Raw genomic sequence first — 19,000 nt, 5'->3', positions numbered from 1 at the left:
GACGTGCAGATGTCTCCATTAACAAACATCGGGGCGAGTAGCCCAAGCTCAAGTATTTCGGTTTCCAACGCCAACGTACACATTTCACCAAAAGTGAATGGAACTCAGTTCCCCCGGGGGCTTTTTCGTTTTTCTTTTTCAATGACGGATGTAAACATCCCCCTGTCGCACAGAAAGCGGATGCGAGGACGAGACGTGCACCGGGTGCCTGCGGAAAGGCGCCGAATGTGGGTGGTGCTCCCAGGAGGTGCCCGATGCACTGTGCCGCCACCCACATCCCACTACAAATAACCACGAATACAAAGACAAAGATCCCCCGTGTAGCCTTAACAGACTGTTGGGGCAAGTGCTGTTAGCGAGTGCCTTATGAAGGCCGGCGCACGAGGGGGCGGGTGGCCAGCACCACGGCCGTGTCGCTTTTATCACCCCAGCGGTGATGTTTCACGCACCACACCAGGTACTTATTTGAGGCTGAGTCGACCTACAGGAGGCCCAGGACCGGTTCAGAGTAATGGCCACTGGTGTTCGCCGTGATTGGGAATTGAAGTTGCATCACCAGGTTCGTAGCGCAGCGCTGTAAGCGTTACACTACCGCTCCTCGCTCCACCCACAACTGGGATAACACTTTAAAGTCTGAGCATTGATCAACAAAGCTGTATTTTGTAAACTCAATTAGTATGGTGGAGGAGAACACATCTCGTTTGCCCCTTTGCACTTCAAAGAGATGGTGTTTTTTCCCCTTAAACAGAATTAGTATTACAAGTGTGTGTGTGCCTGTGTGCTATTCTTGTGCATGTTTGTGTACGCAGGAGAGTTGACCTGTTTTCTGTACGTGTAGTGGGTTCAACTGAGCCACAGACGTCGACTTTGGAGGCAGTGCATTTATTCAGTTCCAACGCACGGGGTAACACTTCTCCTTCACACAATAACAACCTTGGGTGGTGATCACCCGGCTCACTACACTAGTTACCACACTAGTTACCACACTAGTTACTACACTAGTTACCACACTAGTTACCACACTAGTTACCACGTAACTGTTACCACACTAGTTACCACACTAGTTACCACACTAGTTACTACACTAGTTACCACACTAGTTACTACACTAGTTACCACACTAGTTACCACACTAGTTACTACACTAGTTACTACACTAGTTACTACACTAGTTACTACACTAGTTACCACACTAATTACCACTAGTTACTACACTAGTTACCACACTAGTTACCACACTAGTTACCACGTAACTGTTACCACACTAGTTACCACACTAGTTACCACACTAGTTACTACACTAGTTACCACACTAGTTACCACACTAGTTACCACACGAGTTACCACACTAGTTACTACACGAGTTACCACATTAGTTACTACACTAGTTACCACACTAGTTACCACACGAATTACCACACTAGTTACTACACTAGTTACCACGTAACTGTTACTACACGAGTTACCACACTAATTACCACACTAGTTACCACACTAGTTACTACACTAGTTACCACACTAGTTACTACACTAGTTACCACACTAGTTACTACACGAGTTACTACACTAGTTACCACACTAGTTACCACACTAGTTACCACACGAGTTACCACACTAGTTACTACACTAGTTACCACGTAACTGTTACTACACGAGTTACTACACTAGTTACCACACTAGTTACTACACTAGTTACCACACGAGTTACCACACGAGTTACCACACTAGTTACTACACTAGTTACCACGTAACTGTTACTACACGAGTTACTACACTAGTTACCACACTAGTTACTACACTAGTTACTACACTAGTTACCACACTAGTTACCACACTAGTTACTACACTAGTTACCACGTAACTGTTACTACACTAGTTACCACACTAGTTACTACACTAGTTACCACACTAGTTACCACACTAGTTACCACACGAGTTACCACACTAGTTACTACACGAGTTACCACGTAACTGTTACCACACTAGTTACCACACTAGTTACTACACTAGTTACCACACTAGTTACCACACTAGTTACTACACTAGTTACTACACGAGTTACCACGTAACTGTTACTACACTAGTTACCACACTAGTTACCACACTAGTTACCACACTAGTTACCACACGAGTTACCACGTAACTGTTACTACGGACCCGGGACCAATAGCATCTGCCCGGGGCCACGTGCTGGAAGACTCGAAGGACGGAGATCGTAGACGAAGGGTTTCTTTCCCGGGATGAACAACAACAACAACCCCGATCCCTCTCGGGACTCGGCTTTTATTCTCTGCGGCGTGGCCGGCTCCGCCCTTGGCCACGCCCCCCTTCCAGAACCATCGGGAAGGACCTGGGTCCCATTCACGTGACCCACCTAGCCCCCTCTTGGGGGCCCCCCCTGTCATCTTAACCGGTCACGTGTCCTCCCGGGTCAACCAGAGCGCCATGGCCTCACGCGACCTTCCCCTTAGATCGGCACCCACACGCCGTGTCCTGTAGGGCCGGCACTGCACTTACAGCACGGTGCCATCCAGCGATGTCACGACATATGTATGGGGGATGCTATTGTTTCTAAGGGGTCATCCATGCGGGCCCTCCACATGCATGGTTGCATAACAATTTTATTCCTGATCATGAACAACATCAGCAGAAATTGGTTCTTACTGAAATTAACCTGTGCTTTCTCGAGGTCGATTAAGCTTTACCATTAGCACTGCGGGGGGGGGGGGACAAAGCCGATTTACTTTGATACTGACATCACCCGCTCACGTGCGTGTCATTCCAGCCTTTACAATCACTTGCTAACACCATTACCCTTTCAGGCTGTAGGTCGGATTGGAGGATTTACACTTAAATATATTATTATTTTTATTGTCACCGCCGTGTATGTGTGCTTTTGCCCTGCTGCTACCCAGCCATGCAGGAGGCCGGGTGGACGTTGTGGGCCGATCTGGCGGTTGCTGGCAGAGGGTTGCGCGTCGCAGCACATCAGGACAGCCAGCGCGTGCGTCCACACGGAGGACCCATCGGGGCCCTGGGGGCCTCTGTCACCTCACCGCGCCGCCGTGTGGCTCCGGCCAGGTGCTCGCCCGCACGCCACGTCTCATTTCCCCGTGTCAAGAATGGAGGAGAGCTAACTAAGTGGCCGTGCCGAGGGGCTTACAATACATGACCGCTGCCACATCTATTAAAATTGGTTGTAAAACCCAACTGGAAACAATGGTAGAGTTATGGCACATTAAGGTATGGAACACCTGAGCCATAAGCTCAAGGAGATGGAGGGGAAATTCGAGGCCACATGGTCCCCCCTTATACAATAGCTGAAATAAATGATCAGGATGGAGGGTCGGGAGATAGGGACTGAGGATAAAGGGGCATACCACAGCAGATGAGACGGGATCCAGATTAAGAGGGTTGGAATGAAAGATTGCTTGTTTATGTCACCTTTTATGTTTTTATTTTCTTCATGTCACCCGTGTTTCGGAATTATCCCTCTCTCCTCTTGCCATCCCTTCCCCCTTACTGAAAAAAGAGGCTACCATTTCCCCTTTTGGTGGGACCCCGTGTGGTCTGGGGCAGCGAGCCGCCGTTCCCCATCTGTCTATCCCTCTGCTTCGTAAGCGGTTTGGCTGATGTTGACGGTGTGTATACGTGCATCACAATGTGATGGATCAGGCCCTCACATGTGAGATAGCACGAGGCTTCGGCAAGCTGCCCGGTGCCGAAGTTGCGTGCCTTGCCGCGTTACTCGGCAGAGTTAACCAGGGTGGAAAGAGGCGATTAAGTCTGTAGGGATACGATTTTCATAAATACATATTTATTTAGATTTAAAGTTTTCGTGACTGCAGGGATGACGGTCGCTTGTGTTGCGATCGAAAACGTCGTGATTTGTTTTAGTTACCGACAGAACCAAAGAGTACATATGGATTATATTATTGGGTCTTTTTGTAAAGTCACGTAGATAGGTTCAAAGAAAATAACAAAAATAACAATAAACTAGACGTTTCGATCGCAACACAAGCAATCGTCATCTTCTGATGACTACCATGAACCTATCTACGTGACTTTACCGAAAGACCAAAGAATATGAATTCCAGCAGTTACGAAAGCTTTCAGTCTACATATGTATTTATATTTACACGGCCATGAAAGGAAAATGGGTGTTATTTCAGGCAACAGCCCTTCTTTATAGCAAAGGTCATTGCCCGAAATGTTGTCTATTATATATGTGTATTATTTTTTATAAGAACATTATTTGTGGACATTTTGAGCTTTTTTATTTATTTGTGCTCGTGAATCACTTGCAACACGGCGTCACAATTTATATTTACACATTTGCATTTGTTTGGTCAGAAAGGTCTCATTGAGTCTCAGTATGCTTATTAGTAGGGTTCTGCATTGGAATGGATGGCGTACTTCTCTGAAAGCATTTTTTAACACGAAGGCACACTGGAGTGCTCACAAAATGCATAGCTATCAGAACTTTAATCGTTCCGATAGCTACAGGCTTAGTGTGGCTTGGAAGCGTATTATTAAATAATACACATTACAATTCCTTATAGGGGAAACATATTAATTAACGGATGACTAATGTAGCATATAATCACAATAACACAGATTACAACTAATTACTAATCTACAACTCATTACTAATCATAACCATTGACTGATTACCAATCGATTATATAATTACAATACCCCCCCTCCGCCTCAAATCACTGCACCTGAAATGAGTTAAATGATGAAATCACCCTGCTGCTCTATTTAAGACCGAGAGCAAGTGAGGGCTCCACCATTCTGGCGAACTGCCCGATGATACTGGATGTAATTACCAGCGAAACGTCGTACTCAAACTGTAAATGTTGTGGATTCACTCTTCAACACACCGGTGGCCTAAAGTAATGAACTAATTGTCTTTGTCAACGTGACACTTTTTTTGCTGACTGGCCGTGTCGGGTGGTGGAGGGTTACGACACATTTTTTAATAACGCGATCTAACCCAAAAACCTTTATTATGAAAAATGCATATGCTTGACATTCAAACCTCACACATGTAGCCAATTAGAAACCCACTTGCTACACTGCATCTTCCACTGCAGGTGGGTCTTTCCTGCCTACTAAGTGAGGTTTTCCTCCATCAACAATAATTTTCCACAGTACATTATTCAAATTATTATGGCTGCACAAACTCAAGGTTATGGTGGAGGCTCCTGTCAAAGCCTCTCTCATTCCTTTGCAATGTACTGTATGTACGTCGAACTTCTTTCGCACCGTCAACAGCCAGCCGTGCTAATTCTAATCGGAGGCACTAAATCGGAGGCGGTCAATGCTCGCCCCACGTGTCTGCAAGGTGGCACGGCGAGCGTGCAGCTGCTGGTGAGACGGAATCTGGGGCCACCGCCGGCACTGGACGTTTACTACCTCATGGACGCCTCGGCCTCCATGCTACCGCACTTTCGGGCGGCCAAGGACCTAGGGTCCCTGTTGGCTCGGGTCCTGGGAGATGCAGTTCCAGGGACTGGGCCCCATCGAGCGGACCACGTGCTGCACCTGGGGTTTGGGGCCTTTGCGGACAAGCCCGTGAGCCCCTTTGCCAGCGGCCTGCCTGAGCGGCGTCTAAACCCTTGCTGGTGCGTCAGGTCCTAAGTCGAGTCCGGCAGCGGGGGAGCGGTAGCGTAGCGGTTTTAGAGTGTGCTGCGCTACAAACCCGGCGACGCGAGTCCGATTCCCCGCTTACGGCCACAAACACTGGCGGCGGTTATTCTGAACCGGTCCTGGGCCTCCCGCATGTCGACTCGGCCTTAAAATAATTACCTGGTGCGGTATATGAACATCGTCACTGGGGAGACAAAGGTGGCCGGGCGTGGTGCTGGCCACCCCACCCCCTCGTGTGCCATGCCGGCCTTCAAAAGTGCACACCAACAGCACTTGCCCCAACAGTCTATTAAGGCTATACGGGGGATCTTTATATTTGTGTTGACTCTAGGATGCAAAGACCCATCACTTATGTGACATTAATTAAACGAGTAGCATTTTGTTAAATGTCAAGAGTGGTTACTGGTTGTCCCGTGGATAGACTCGCTCCCATCAAGGGAATGTGGAAAATGTCTACCTCCGGCTTACGGCCACCAATGGACATGAGCACTACTCGTGCCTGTTTGCACATGGAGACACTGTAACTTTGCTTGTTAGTGCGAGTACATGAAAATGAGTGATAAATAAGTAATGTCAGATATTTGCCGGCACAGTGGAGTCAATTTAAATTCAGTTTGTGCTTGTGCATGGAGCGTGCGGATTCAATACGTAGGTTGTGTGGTGCACACACTTTTCAGTAATGTGCAGCGCGTGTGCAGCATTAGTTTTATGTATGGTCCTCACCGCAAGTGCTGTGGGGGGTGGGGGGGGGGCAATTGTTCCTTTCCCCACCAAAAATCACGTCTACCGACAGGCAAAGCGAGTGAGGGCAGGGGTCAGCGGTGCCTCTCAAGGGAGTGGGGATGAAGGAGTTGACTGCGACCCCATCATGTGCATTATCCACACAGCACGATTTTCACAAACATACACGTCCCAAGTTGACGTAGGGCACGACTCACGTCCCCTGCATTATAATCTTCAAATACCTTCTTTGCACAGCGCAATATATGCACGCTTGGTTCTTTGTTTTGGCCACGTGACTTTGAAATATAATACCGACACATCCAGCTGTTGTCTCCAAGCAATGCAGGCGAGTCATGATGGCTGGGATGGGTTTGTGTGTGTGTGGGGGACATGATTTGTGCAGGCCAGCTTGTTATGAGCGGCACACCGAGGCCAGGCTTTGCCACCAAATTTTTTTCCTTCAGAGAAATGTATTGGTTTTGGCAAATATTTTGCCCAACTCAAGTATGCGCTTCTGTATACAGTATATAGAACTGTACATTTATTTAGCAGAAGTTAACAACAAAAAATGCATACTTGTATTAAATCCCGAAGCGTCCAGCACACGGAGCTAAATGTCAGATTTCATGCTGAACAACATGCGGTGCGACCATAGATACACATCAGATTGCATCGCATGTGCAGTGTGCTAATTCACAGACACTAGTAGGAGGCACTCTCTCGCTTTTATTCCGGTCTTCACAGCCTTAGGGGATGACCACATACCGGGTCAGGACAGCCAACACGCTGCCAGACCCACAGCTTGAAGAGGGCGAAGATCACGATGACGACACATGACGAGTTCCATTCCAGATTGCAGCAGCCCCGACTGCGAGTCGGAGCTCGCCTTTTATCCTCAAGAACGTGGCCAGGCTCCGCCCTCGGCCCCTCCCCCCTCTGGATCCCTCAGAGGGCTCCGTGCCTTGCCCACAGGTGCAACCGGTAGAACGGGCTGTTACCCCTTATTCTATTGTCTACCAATCTCCCAGCGGCACGCGCTACATTGACTTATTCAACGTCACTACACATGTATAGCCACATGCGGGTGGATGTGCATTTGGGGTGCGTGTGTGTGTGGGGAGCGGTGGTGCAGCGTTTAGCGCGCTGTGCTACGAACCCGGCGACCTGAGTTTTATTCCCACTCACGGCCAACACCGGTGACGATTATCTGAACCGGTCATGGGCCTCCCCAAGGTCGACTCAGCCTCAGTGTGTAAAAACAGCACCACTAGGAAGAGAAAAGGGGGTCGGGTGTGGTATTGGCCACCCGCCCTCTCGTGTTGCTGTGCCTTCCCTTCATAAGTGCTACTCGCTATCAGCAATTGCCCCCAATAATCTGTTACAGGCAATACGGAGGTGGGGGGGGGGGGATCTTCATCTATGTGTGCGCACACGCAGGGTGGTGGGTCTCGCGTGCCTCCCGCCGTTCTCCTTCTGGCACGCGCTGCCACTGGGCGGCGTGGCGGTGGCGGACGCGGAGACGGTGCCCCCAGTGCCGGAGTTCATCCTGCGAGTGCAAGGCCAGCGCATATCTGCCAACCTGGACGGGCCCGAGGGCGGCTTGGACGCCATTCTGCAGGCTGCCGTCTGCAAGGTTAGGGGAGAGGTGTTTGTTCACTGTAATATTTCAAATTGCTCTTTTGCTTTGTGGGAATTCAAGAGTGGCTGCCCTATGCAAAGACTGGCCTTCACTGTAGGAACACAAAGAGAGATGTGTAATGCTCTTTTCTTATTTGAGTGGGAATACACTTTTGCTGTTTGTCCACAAATTCAGGTTTATGCAGCCTTGCCCTCTTTTTTCCCCCAAAGCATTTTCATTTCAGGTTCTTTTAAATGTAAGAATTGACCTTGATGCTTTTCTAAATATATATTAAAAGTGTATTTTCATGAAAAGCATGGCATTAATGCTGTGTACTGTGTATGGAAGTGATTCATGCACTTATGTTAGGTTCGCCAAATGTATAAAGTAAACAATGGAAACTGGGAAATGTGTGCCATGTTTTGTTCAACTAGCTGACTTAATAGTTGGCAGATGTAATTGTAAACTTCATTGCAGAGTAAACATTTTTTTGGTAATGTGTACTGTCGATAGAATACCGCTGACAAAATGTTTCCACATATTTGCATTATCCTAGCTAGTCGGTGCAGTGATTTAGAGGTGTCAACCCATAATGCATTGCACTCATCTCACAATCAAACTGAAGCATTCAGCACACGTTTACAAATCGTTGCCGACTTGGGCCATCGTCCATCGCGGTCAGATATAATGAGGACATCTTTGTGGGAAACCAGCAGTGGCTGACTTATACAGCAAATAAATGTCAGTATTGTAAACAAACACGAGCAACACCAAACACAAACTTGAACAGAGAAACGCTTGGAATTTTAACGCATGTCACCTGTTAAAATACGTATACATCAATTGTGCATAATGATCCTTTTCCTAAGCGATACTTGAAACAACTGACACAGTGGCTTGTTGGTGCAAACGCATGCCTATGTAATGACAGTGTGACACCTGCTGGCCTGGAAGGGGAATCACGGTTACAGGCACGGTTAAGTAACAACCAATCAGAGAGGGAGGTGTATCTGGGGCAAAGGTAACAGGTGGGGCTAGCCGATATACTCCGAGAACCTGCTGGAAGGTTCCACGAGAGGGCGTGGCCAGAGGCGGGGCCTAGCAACGCCTGGGGGGATATAAGGGGAAGCGGACCCGGGGCTCGTGTGTGGGGTCTTGGGTCCTGGCTGCGTCGCTGCTCGCCGACATCTCTCTCCGTCGTCCGGCCACGTGGAAGATCTCCTGCGCGGCTTCACTCGCCGTCATCGTCACGCCAGCCAGCCAGCGGCGTAGCCGAGTGATCGGCTGTGTGTAGCCAGTAGAGACGTTAATATCTAAGTGTTGTACTCAGTGTGAGAAGGAATTAGCATTGGCCTGTGTTGTGCCCAGTGTGAGTAATAAAGAAGAAGTACCCTCTACACGACGTGTCGCGGAAGTCGCTCATTACACCTATTTGAAAAGAGCTGACGGGGCCTTTTCTGCAATGACACTACAGCAATGGAATCTGTTAGATGACGTACAATTTCCCCAGAAAATGTACCACAATTTAAGAAGCGGTTTAAAAACGCACTTCATTCAAACCTTGTACAATGTTGAGGATATCCTCAGCGTACAATTATGTCACTACACATGGGCAGTTCAAAGTGTTTGTCTAGTATGAAATCGAGTGTACACAATGCTATTGGTGTTTTTTTTAATGTTTAGCGTTTTTTAGTTCATAACATGTGCATTGTGCAAATGCGCAGCTTAATTCCATTGGTGCTCCTGTATTTGTTTTTATACTTGGGCAAGGCACGGTGGTCAAGTAATAAACGAAGACGACGATGATGATGATGATAGACCCACACAATGCGAGAGAGTAGGCCTTGAGCAATGAGCTGGCTCAGGGCCCTGTGTGCGCCCCCTACACAGGAGCAGCTCGGCTGGCGGCCAGGTGCGCTGCACGTGCTCCTCGTGGCCTCGGACGCCGACCTGCACCTGCCCCTGGACGCGCGTCTGGCCGGAGTGGTGCGGCCCCACGATGGACGCTGCCACCTCAGCGGGCGCTCCGTTTACACGCGCGCCGCCGACATGGTGCTGACTGGGGGAGGGCAGGGGCGCAACGTTGGCTGAGACGCACGCCACTCTTGAGGGATAGAGAGAGAGAGGGAGAGGGGCAGTAGTGGGACATGCGAGCGAGGGAGTCAAGTCCACAAAAAATGTCCACTCCAGAATATATGTTTGCTTCAAAACTGTTGAAAGCTATTTTTGCGTTTATTCTGATAAATAATAACCTTTTTAGTTGTTGGAATTCATCCTGCTGTCTGAGCAGCTATGTTTAGTTAAAATAACAATACAAAGTACATTCGAGTCAAATGGTTATGGTCACAAGTATGAAATATTGTATTTTTGATCAACTTGGAAGAAATAGTGTGATATAGTCTTGTAACAAAGGTGAAAAAATGCAGATGTTGAATGAAAAATATTAGATTTGCAAATCTCTCCCGATTGCTATGGGAAGAAGGGGGAATTGAAGAGGCAATAGGCTAAGACACTTGTTTCATACAAGGAACATTAACCCCTTCAATCACCTGTTTTGGTCTTGTGTCACCTTTCAATTTCACCAAGCATCTTGTTACTTGAATATTTTTTGTGAATGTGTAGTGACATCGGGGATGTCACTGTATGGTGCCGGCCCGGAAGGGTCGTGCTGTTCGGATGTCCCTACATCGTGGACAGCACCGTGTGGGTGGCTGTGTGTAACACCAGCCCTAGCGTGGACAGCACCGTGTGGGTGGCTGTGTGTAGCACCAGCCCTAGCGTGGACAGCACCGTGTGGGTGGCTGTGTGTAGCACCAGCCCTAGCGTGGACAGCGCCGTGAGGGTGGCTGTGTGTAGCACCAGCCCTAGCATGGACAGCACCGTGTGGGTGGCTGTGTGTAACACCAGCCCTAGCGTGGACAGCGCCGTGAGGGTGGCTGTGTGTAGTACCAGCCCTAGCGTGGACAGCACCGTGTGGGTGGCTGTGTGTAGTACCAGCCATAGCGGGGCTTGACGAGCACTGGGATAGTGCGGGCACCACACACAGCGTGTGGTGGGGGCTCCCCCGAGGAGGAGGGGGTGAGTGTCAGCCCAGGGGCAGGGTTGCCCCGGGCCGTGGCACTCTGGTTGACCCCGTAGACACGTGATCCGGAATGTCCACACAGGGGGCCCCAGGTGGGGGGACTCGGGGGTGATCACGTGTCCGGAGAGATTTCTTGAGAAGGATCGAGAGGGAATGAGAATGTTCAAGAAGGCGGGCGGGGCCGAGGGTGGAGCAGCCCCGACCGGAGAGGGATATAAGGCGGGTCCCTGAGAGGGACCGGGGTCTCTTTGCTCTACAAGCGGGAAGCTCTGCATCTCAAGCTGGAAGCGCTTCATCCTACGAGGGACCACATGGTCGGAGACCTGAGTGAGGGTCCGACCCTTCCTAGCAGTAATTCCCCTGTATAGTGTAGTTAGCTGGGTGGTCACCACCCTAGGTTGTATCTGGTAAAGGGGCAGTTACCCCTTTGTGTTACAAATAAAGGTGTTGCCTCTAAAAGGAGCAACGTCTGCGACTCAGTTGGACTCACTACAACTGGTGTCGGAAGTGGCCCACACACTAGTTACTCAGCTAGCTGTAGACTATGTCTACACGTCACTACCACGTACCAGGACGTCGGACAGCGAGGACGAGGACCTTGTGGAAGATGCGGGGGAGACGCTGCTGGTGGAGCAGGGTGCCAGGCGTTCGCTTGATGTTTCGCCGTCGGTGGGGGCGTCCCTCCGGGAGGTGCACGGTCAGCTCGCGGAGCTCCTCCATGCTGCAGCTTCGCTGCTGGCGTAGATCAGCCCCACAGTTTTGCCGGCGAAGGAGGAAGCAGCGATGCTGCTCGTGGAAGGCGACTCCGCCGCCATTTCACAGCAGGCGGGAAACTCGGGGGCGCAGTCCGCGCTTTCGACCACCATTTTGTCATCGGCGCAGGGCGTGCAACCCACCAAAATTGAAGACGCGCCGTCGGTGCCGATGGGCATCCCGGCTCTCTGACAGCGACTTCCCTTCATTAAGGAGTTTGCTGCTACCATTGGCGACTGGGTGGCCTTCAAGCAGCGATTCATCATGAATGTTGACCTGGCGGGATGGACGGAGGCGGAGGCGCTGTGTGCGTTGCCCGCTGCCCTCGATGACGATGCCCTTAGCAGCGTTTCTCGCCATCCCGCCGCCAGAGAGGTCCACCTTCACGCAGGCCTTCGACCAGATGGCGTCCATTTACAAACCTCCAGCGAATACGCGCCACAAATTTGCCACGCGACGGAAGGGGGAGAACGAGCCGGCCCTCGCCTTCCGTAGCGTGCTTTTGGCGCGAGAGAAAGCCGCGTTCCCTGAAATGGACCATGACGGAATCGACGCGTTGGTCCTCGAGAAACTGCTGGCATTAGCGAAATCCATCCAAACCATCCTTCCAGCTGAGGATGGCGACATCTCGTCTCTTCAGGTCGCTAGGTGCATCCAAGCTCAGCAACTTCTGCAGCAGGACAGGGCGCTGGTGACGTGTGCCATGCCCCTTACGGAACCGGAGCCGTCGGATGGAGCGGAGCCCGTGTCGGCATACGCGTCGACCCGGGGTTGGTGGCGGCCGGGGTGATGGGGACGCACGACGGATGGACGAGCAGCGGCGACCGAGATCGTCGTCTAGTTCCAGAGGTGGTCGTGTTACCTGCTATAATTGCGGCCTGCCGGGGCACGTGTCATCAGGCTGCCACGTACCACCGCCATCCTACACTTCCCTACACCCTAAGGCGAGTCGCGACGCACTCCATACTCGACCCCTGGCCCCACCTCACCCATCTAGGTGGTTCAGTTCACATCCCGGTCGCGCGGGGGTGAGGGGGAGTCCTACACATAATCGTAGCGTTCGTCAGCTCCGACCGGATCAGTGATCGGAGCTGGCCCATCGAGTGGTGGCCGCGGCCGTGGGTTCGTTTGCCGTGTGGAAATAAGGATGCTGGTTGACACGGGTGCATCAGCAACTATAATTTCGAAATTGATTTACGATATTTTTGCCTTCTAAACGCCGGGCTCTAGACCCTGTTGATGCACCGTGTTTCGCCGCCAACGGCGGCTTATTGGGCATTATCGGTCGGATAACGGCCGAGGTGCGCATCGCTGCTGTTGAATTGTCAGGACACATCCTGGTCTCCACATCTCTGGCTGTTCCATGTTTACTTGGAACCGATTTCCTTGGTAGGATGCCCGTGAAAATCTGTATTGACCGTGGCTGTTTGCAATTGCCTTCCGGCCATTGCATGCCATTTTTGCCTTCTCCCACTCGGTTGTGTGCGGCCAACGCTATGGTGCAGGCGCTCGTGCGGCGAACGGTGAGCATCCCTCCCGGCGTGCAGATGTTTGGTTCCCCTCCACTTGAGGAAGCCGCTCGATTTGGGGCTACGGAGAATGGTATTGTCTTGGGACCTTCCGGCAAGGTCAGTCGCGGGCTGACGTTGGTGGCGGCCCAAACGTTGGTATCCAACGACCAGGAACCCTTTATTCAGGTTCTTAATGCTGGGTTGGACACCACGGTCATCCAGGAGGGTATGGTGTTGGCTCATGCATCGCCGGCACGTCCGGATGGGGGCGTCGTCAGGAATGTGGGTACTGAGTCTCATGCACAACAATCCCGTGATGTGGATGAAAGTTGGATTGACAAATTGTGCACTGAAAGTGGTACCTTGTCCGCGGATCAGATGGGGAGGTTGCGGATGCTCTTGCGTGAATTTTCGGATATTTTCAGCAAAGGTAAATTCGATATTGGGCGGACGTCGCTTCTGAGTCACCACATTGATATGGGCGACGCGGCCCCTATCCGACAGAATCCCGACCAGCTGAGCCCGGTGGAGAAGGGACATGTTCGACTGGCGGTTGATGAGATGTTGGCTGCAGACATCATCTCACTATCCACAAGTCCCTGGGGAGCTTGTGCTTGTGAAGAAGCACGATGGTAGTTTATGATTTTGCGTTGACTTTCGGAAGCTTAATAAGGTCTTTGTTGCGGATGCGTATCCTTTGCCTCGCATGGACGATTCGCTGGACGCGTTGACGGGGGCATTTTGTTTACAGGGGGGGACATTCTGTTTACAGGAAGGCCACCCACACAGATTCCTACTTGAAGCCTGATTCCCACCACCACCCGGCTCAAAAGAATTCCCTCGTCAAAACACTATACCATAGGGCTCATTGCATTTCTGACCAACGCCACCTGGCCAGTGAATTAAAACATGTACATCTGGCCCTCAAGATGAACGGATACTCTGACCGTACTATCCGCCAAGCTGTTTCTCCCACCATACAGAAACAACCACCTGAAACTCCGATCAAAATCAACACGTTGCCATACATAGCAGGCGTTACCAAAAAGATTTCCAAAATTCTGAACAAACACAAAATCCAGGTCCGGTTCAATACAGTACACAAAATCCATGATCTGATCTCATCTGTAAAGGATGTCATTCCTGACTTACAGTACCCCGATGTTTACAAATTTGAGTTCTACCTGCGGTGACTGCTATATCGGGGAGACAAAACGACATATTTCTGACTGAATTCGCGAGCACAAATCAGGTTTTAAACACGGCAGAATGAATTCTTCGGCCATAGCTGATCATTATTTCAACACAGCGGGTTCTCATGATATTGTTTTCTCCGATACCAAAGTACTCTGCAAACCTCCCGGATACTACCAAAGATTTGTCCATGAAGCCATCCAGATATACCAACATAGACACAACTTCAACCGAAAGGATGGTTTTAAATTGAGCAATCATTGGAAAGATGTCATCAACCAAGTCAAACTGTAGCTGCCTTATAATTGTACAGCCATTTCCATTTCATCCAGTTGGTTGCGTTCGTTTTCGATAACTGCTTGCCATCGCCTCTCCGTTCCCCTAACCCCCTGCAGCATAACAAAAGGCAGCTTAACTTAGCCCCACCCCTCCCCCACGGCCTTTCCTGGCTCCTCCCCCACCCTTAACCTGTATATAATATCTTCACTTGATACAGCAATTTTGCTGTGACGGTTTCCACCTGAAGACGGAAGCTTGTGTTGCCTCCGAAACGTCGTGATTTAATTTAGTTGTTTTCATTTATTTTATTTTACCTACGTGACTTTACCGAAAAAACCAAAGAGTATGAATCCTTGCAGTCACGAAAGCCTCATATCTAGAAAATCCTATCCGGGTTCTGTCAGTTGCCGCTTGACGATGTCTCGAGACCTAAGACGGCCTTTCGCATGCCCCAGGGATTGTTCAAATTTTACCGGCTTCCCATGGGGCTCCATTCTACGCCGGCCACATTCCAATGCTTGATGGAACTGGTCCTGGCGGGTCTTCAATGGGACTCGTGTTTAATATACCTCGACGATGTGCGCGTCTTCAGGGGCACTTTTGATAACCATTTGCGCTGTTTGTGGGCTGTCTTTCTCAAAATGTGTGCGGCTAACCTTAAATTTAAGCCTCAGAAATGTCACCTTCTCCGGAAATCGTTCGGATTTCTTGGCCACATTGTTGACGAAGCGGGTATTGCGACCGACCTGGACAAAACTCCGTACGATCGTAGTTGGCCCACCCCCACCTCATGTGACTCAGGTGCGCAGTTTTATTGGCTTTGCGTCTTACTATCAACGCTTTGTCACCGGGTTCACATCAATTTCAAAACCTCTCCACGCGTTAACGGCTAAGGGTCATCAGTTTCATTGGGGGCAGAGGGAGGAGGCTGCATTTCGTGCCATCTGCGAGGGGTTGGTGAACGCCCCTCCCTTGCGCTATCCGGATTTTCATTGCCGTTCGTCCCCGATACGGACGCTAGCAATACCGCCATTGGTGCCGTTTTTTCGCAGGTTGTTGACGGGGTGGAGAGGGTTGTTGCATATGGCGGTAGAGTGCTGTCTCCGGCCGAACAGCGTTACTGCATTACGCGCCGTGAATGCTAGCCATTGTGGTTTTCGTGCAGCAGTATCGGCCCTACTTGTACGGTAGGCGATTTGAGGTGCGCCCCGATCATGCAGCGCTCCAATATGCGCTGCATGTGGATCAGCTGTCAGGCCAGTTATCACGCTGGCTGGAGATCCTGCAGAATTTCTCGTTCCATGTTACGTACCGCAAGGGCTCTCATCATGCAAACGCCGATGCCCTATCGCGGTTGCCAGCGACCGAAGGTTGTGCATGTTTTTCGGGTTCCGGACTATGTAAATCGACTGATATGACCTCACCCTCTTTTCTCGCCGCATCTACTGATGTGCCGACAGGCGGCCCGGGCTCCGGTCCGGACGCACGGGATGCAGTCCTCGGGCTGGATTACGTGGAATGGGGACGCCTTCAGGCGGAAAACGCTTCGCTACTTATATTGCGGCGTTGTGTGAGAGAAGCTGATGGGGGCAAAGATCGACAGGGCGTTACACCATAGTTATCCCCACCGCCCTGTGAGGCGAGGTTGTTTGGGCTGTGCATGAGCAGCTCTTGCACCTGGGCCTGCAGAAAATGCTGACCACGCTCAACAACAGGATTTCTATTGTCCGGCCATGGCCGCGGATGTGGACGATTTGCTCAAGGGTTGCATGTGGTGTGCCCGGCAGAAGCCACCGTCGAAACCCTGCCGACCCCCTTTGCAGTTGATGCAGGTATCGTGTGTCAACGAACTGGTTGCTCTGGACATACTTGACCCGTTTACCACTACTGCTCGGGGGAACAAATACCTGCTTGTGGTAGTTGAGTATTTTTCTCGATGGCCTGTCGCTTGGCCGCTCCCTAATCAATCGGCTGTGACCATTACGGAGGCATTCCTCAATGGTTATATTATGGACAAAGGCGCTCCGGAACGCCTTTTGACCGATGAGGGCAACATTTTTTCTTCTAAATTGTTGCATGAGGTCTGCACTTTGTTGGGTACAAAGAAGGTGCGCTCGTCGCCGTACCACCCGCAGATGGATGGCATGGTCGAGCGGCTACATAGGACTCTGACTTCCATGTTGAGCCACCAGCTCAGTGAGTCACAACTCGATTGGGATTTACATATCCCTGGGGTCCTCGTCGCTTACAGGATGGCCCCGCACGCATCCACCGGCTACTCACCGTTTTTTCTATGGTATGGGAGGGAATACGACCCCCCTATCGATGTACAGTTACAGCCACGCCGGCAAAGTTTAAATCTAGGATTTCGGACTCCGTTCGCTTCACTATTCAGAAGCTTTCCGGGGCGCGGGAAGCCACCAGGGTTAATTCTGAGTCGCGACAATTGGCCAACGAACGGCTTAAGGGTGTGCGTAATTATCTGTAAGATTGGATGCCTGGTTGCACTGGCCCGCAGGTGCCGGTGGGTACATCGCCTAAATTGCTACAACCCTGGCAGGGGCCGGTCGATGTCGTTCGGGTTGTTCGACCACAGTAGTGTGTCCAGATCAACGTCGGTCGGCGGAGTTGGTTCGTGCATCCCTCTCGCCTGCAACCGTTTATCGCGCCGCGCGAATTCGTTTCATCTCCACATCGCAGGGGCCGAGTGTCGATTGTGTCCGACGAGCCGGGGTGTGTGCCCGTTGAGGTTGGTCCTCAGCGGGGCGATTCCGTCCCGCCCCCAGGTGCCGCACAACTGACGTCCGCTGCGTGGCTGCGCATGTCGACACCGCAGGTCCCAGGCATTGAGGATCCGTCGACCCGGCCTACTGCTCTCCGTGAGGAGCCGGGTTCGGCAGAACATTTGCACATTCCCCCCGGGTCCTCCAGGGTGAGCGAGCCTACCCCCCCCCCCTGGGGGCCCGGCATCACGGACTCGCTCAAAGACTCGGTTTTCATGATCCTCTTGCACACACACGCTCCCACGCTGGTTGGTTGCTTGTCGCGCTCGCTGAGTCGTGGCGGTCATTGGCTGAACCTGGCCGCCATCGAGCTCGCGAGCGTTGTTACACGGCGAAGGTGAGAGGTGTGACGGTATGGAGGATCCCGTGGTTTTCGCGTTTCCTTATTTTGTTGTTGCTGTGTTGTTATGGGTTCGTTTGTTTCCACCTTTCTCCCTGTTGGTTTGTACATTTGTACGTAGTGTTATTTTTGTACAGGTGGGTTGGGGTATTTATTTCTGTTCACGTCATTGTTGAGGCACACTGGTTTTTTTGGTCATTGCATCTCACTTATTGTTCGTTGAGGGTGGAGTTGACAGCCGGGACGGCTGGATGCTACGGAGGGATGCCACTGTATGGTGCCGGCCCGAAAGGGTCGTGCCGTTCGATGTTCCTACATCGTGGACAGCACCGTGTGGGTGGCTGTGTGTAGCACCAGCCCTAGCGTGGATAGCACCGTGAGGGTGGCTGTGAGTAGCACCAGCCCTAGCGTGGACAGCACTGTGTGGGTGGCTGTGTGTAACACCAGCCCTAGCGTGGACAGCACCGTGTGGGTGGCTGTGTGTAGTACCAGCCCTAGCGTGGACAGCACCGTGTGGGTGGCTGTGTGTAACACCAGCCCTAGCGTGGACAGCACCGTGTGGGTGGCTGTGTGTAACACCAGCCCTAGCGTGGACAGCACCGTGTGGGTGGCTGTGTGTAACACCAGCCCTAGCGTGGACAGCACCGTGTGTGTGGCTGTGTGTAACACCAGCCCTAGCGTGGACAGCACCGTGTGGGTGGCTGTGTGTAACACCAGCCCTAGCGTGGACAGCACCGTGTGGGTGGCTGTGTGTAACACCAGCCCTAGCGTGCACAGCACCGTGTGGGTGGCTGTGTGTAACACCAGCCCTAGCGTGGACAGCACCGTGTGGGTGGCTGTGTGTAACACCAGCCCTAGCGTGGACAGCACCGTGTGGGTGGCTGTGTGTAACACCAGCCCTAGCGTGGACAGCACCGTGTGGGTGGCTGTGTGTAACACCAGCCCTAGCGTGGACAGCACCGTGTGGGTGGCTGTGTGTAGTACCAGCCCTAGCGTGGACAGCACCGTGTGGGTGGCTGTGTGTAGCACCAGCCCTAGCGTGGACAGCACCGTGTGGGTGGC

At 51.4% G+C, this 19,000-nt stretch overlaps 1 protein-coding gene across 1 annotated transcript; it reads left to right on the top strand.

Moving 5' to 3' along the window:
- The first annotated feature begins 3,666 nt into the window (after nucleotides 1–3,666).
- Nucleotides 3,667–14,795, top strand: LOC116950830 (uncharacterized). The gene is made up of 5 exons (XM_076068611.1): nucleotides 3,667–3,718; nucleotides 5,351–5,580; nucleotides 6,077–6,197; nucleotides 7,548–8,011; nucleotides 9,887–14,795. The coding sequence occupies exons 1-5, from the start codon at nucleotides 3,667–3,669 to the stop codon at nucleotides 10,085–10,087; spliced, it is 1,068 nt and encodes a 355-aa protein (XP_075924726.1). The 3' UTR covers nucleotides 10,088–14,795.
- Nucleotides 14,796–19,000: the final 4,205 nt, after the last annotated feature.

The sequence above is a fragment of the Petromyzon marinus genome, chromosome 2 (assembly GCF_048934315.1).
Source record: "Petromyzon marinus isolate PM22_M1 ecotype Great Lakes invasive population chromosome 2, UKy_Petmar_22M1.pri1.0, whole genome shotgun sequence".
NCBI classification, from domain to species: Eukaryota; Metazoa; Chordata; class Hyperoartia; order Petromyzontiformes; family Petromyzontidae; genus Petromyzon; species Petromyzon marinus.
The sequence above is the reverse complement of the archived record's forward strand: the minus strand, read 5'-3'. Positions and strand labels throughout refer to the sequence as shown.

What these genes read in the sequence shown, in the direction of transcription:
- LOC116950830 (XM_076068611.1), top strand. Translation starts at nt 3,667, where the DNA reads ATGGATCAGGCCCTCACATGTGAGATAGCACGAGGCTTCGGCAAGCTG. An exon ending in AGGCTTCGGCAAGCTGCCCG is followed by an intron (nt 3,719 to 5,350) that starts GTGCCGAAGTTG and finishes CGTGTCTGCAAG; the next exon opens with GTGGCACGGCGAGCGTGCAG. An exon ending in GGGCCTTTGCGGACAAGCCC is followed by an intron (nt 5,581 to 6,076) that starts GTGAGCCCCTTT and finishes TCCCGTGGATAG; the next exon opens with ACTCGCTCCCATCAAGGGAA.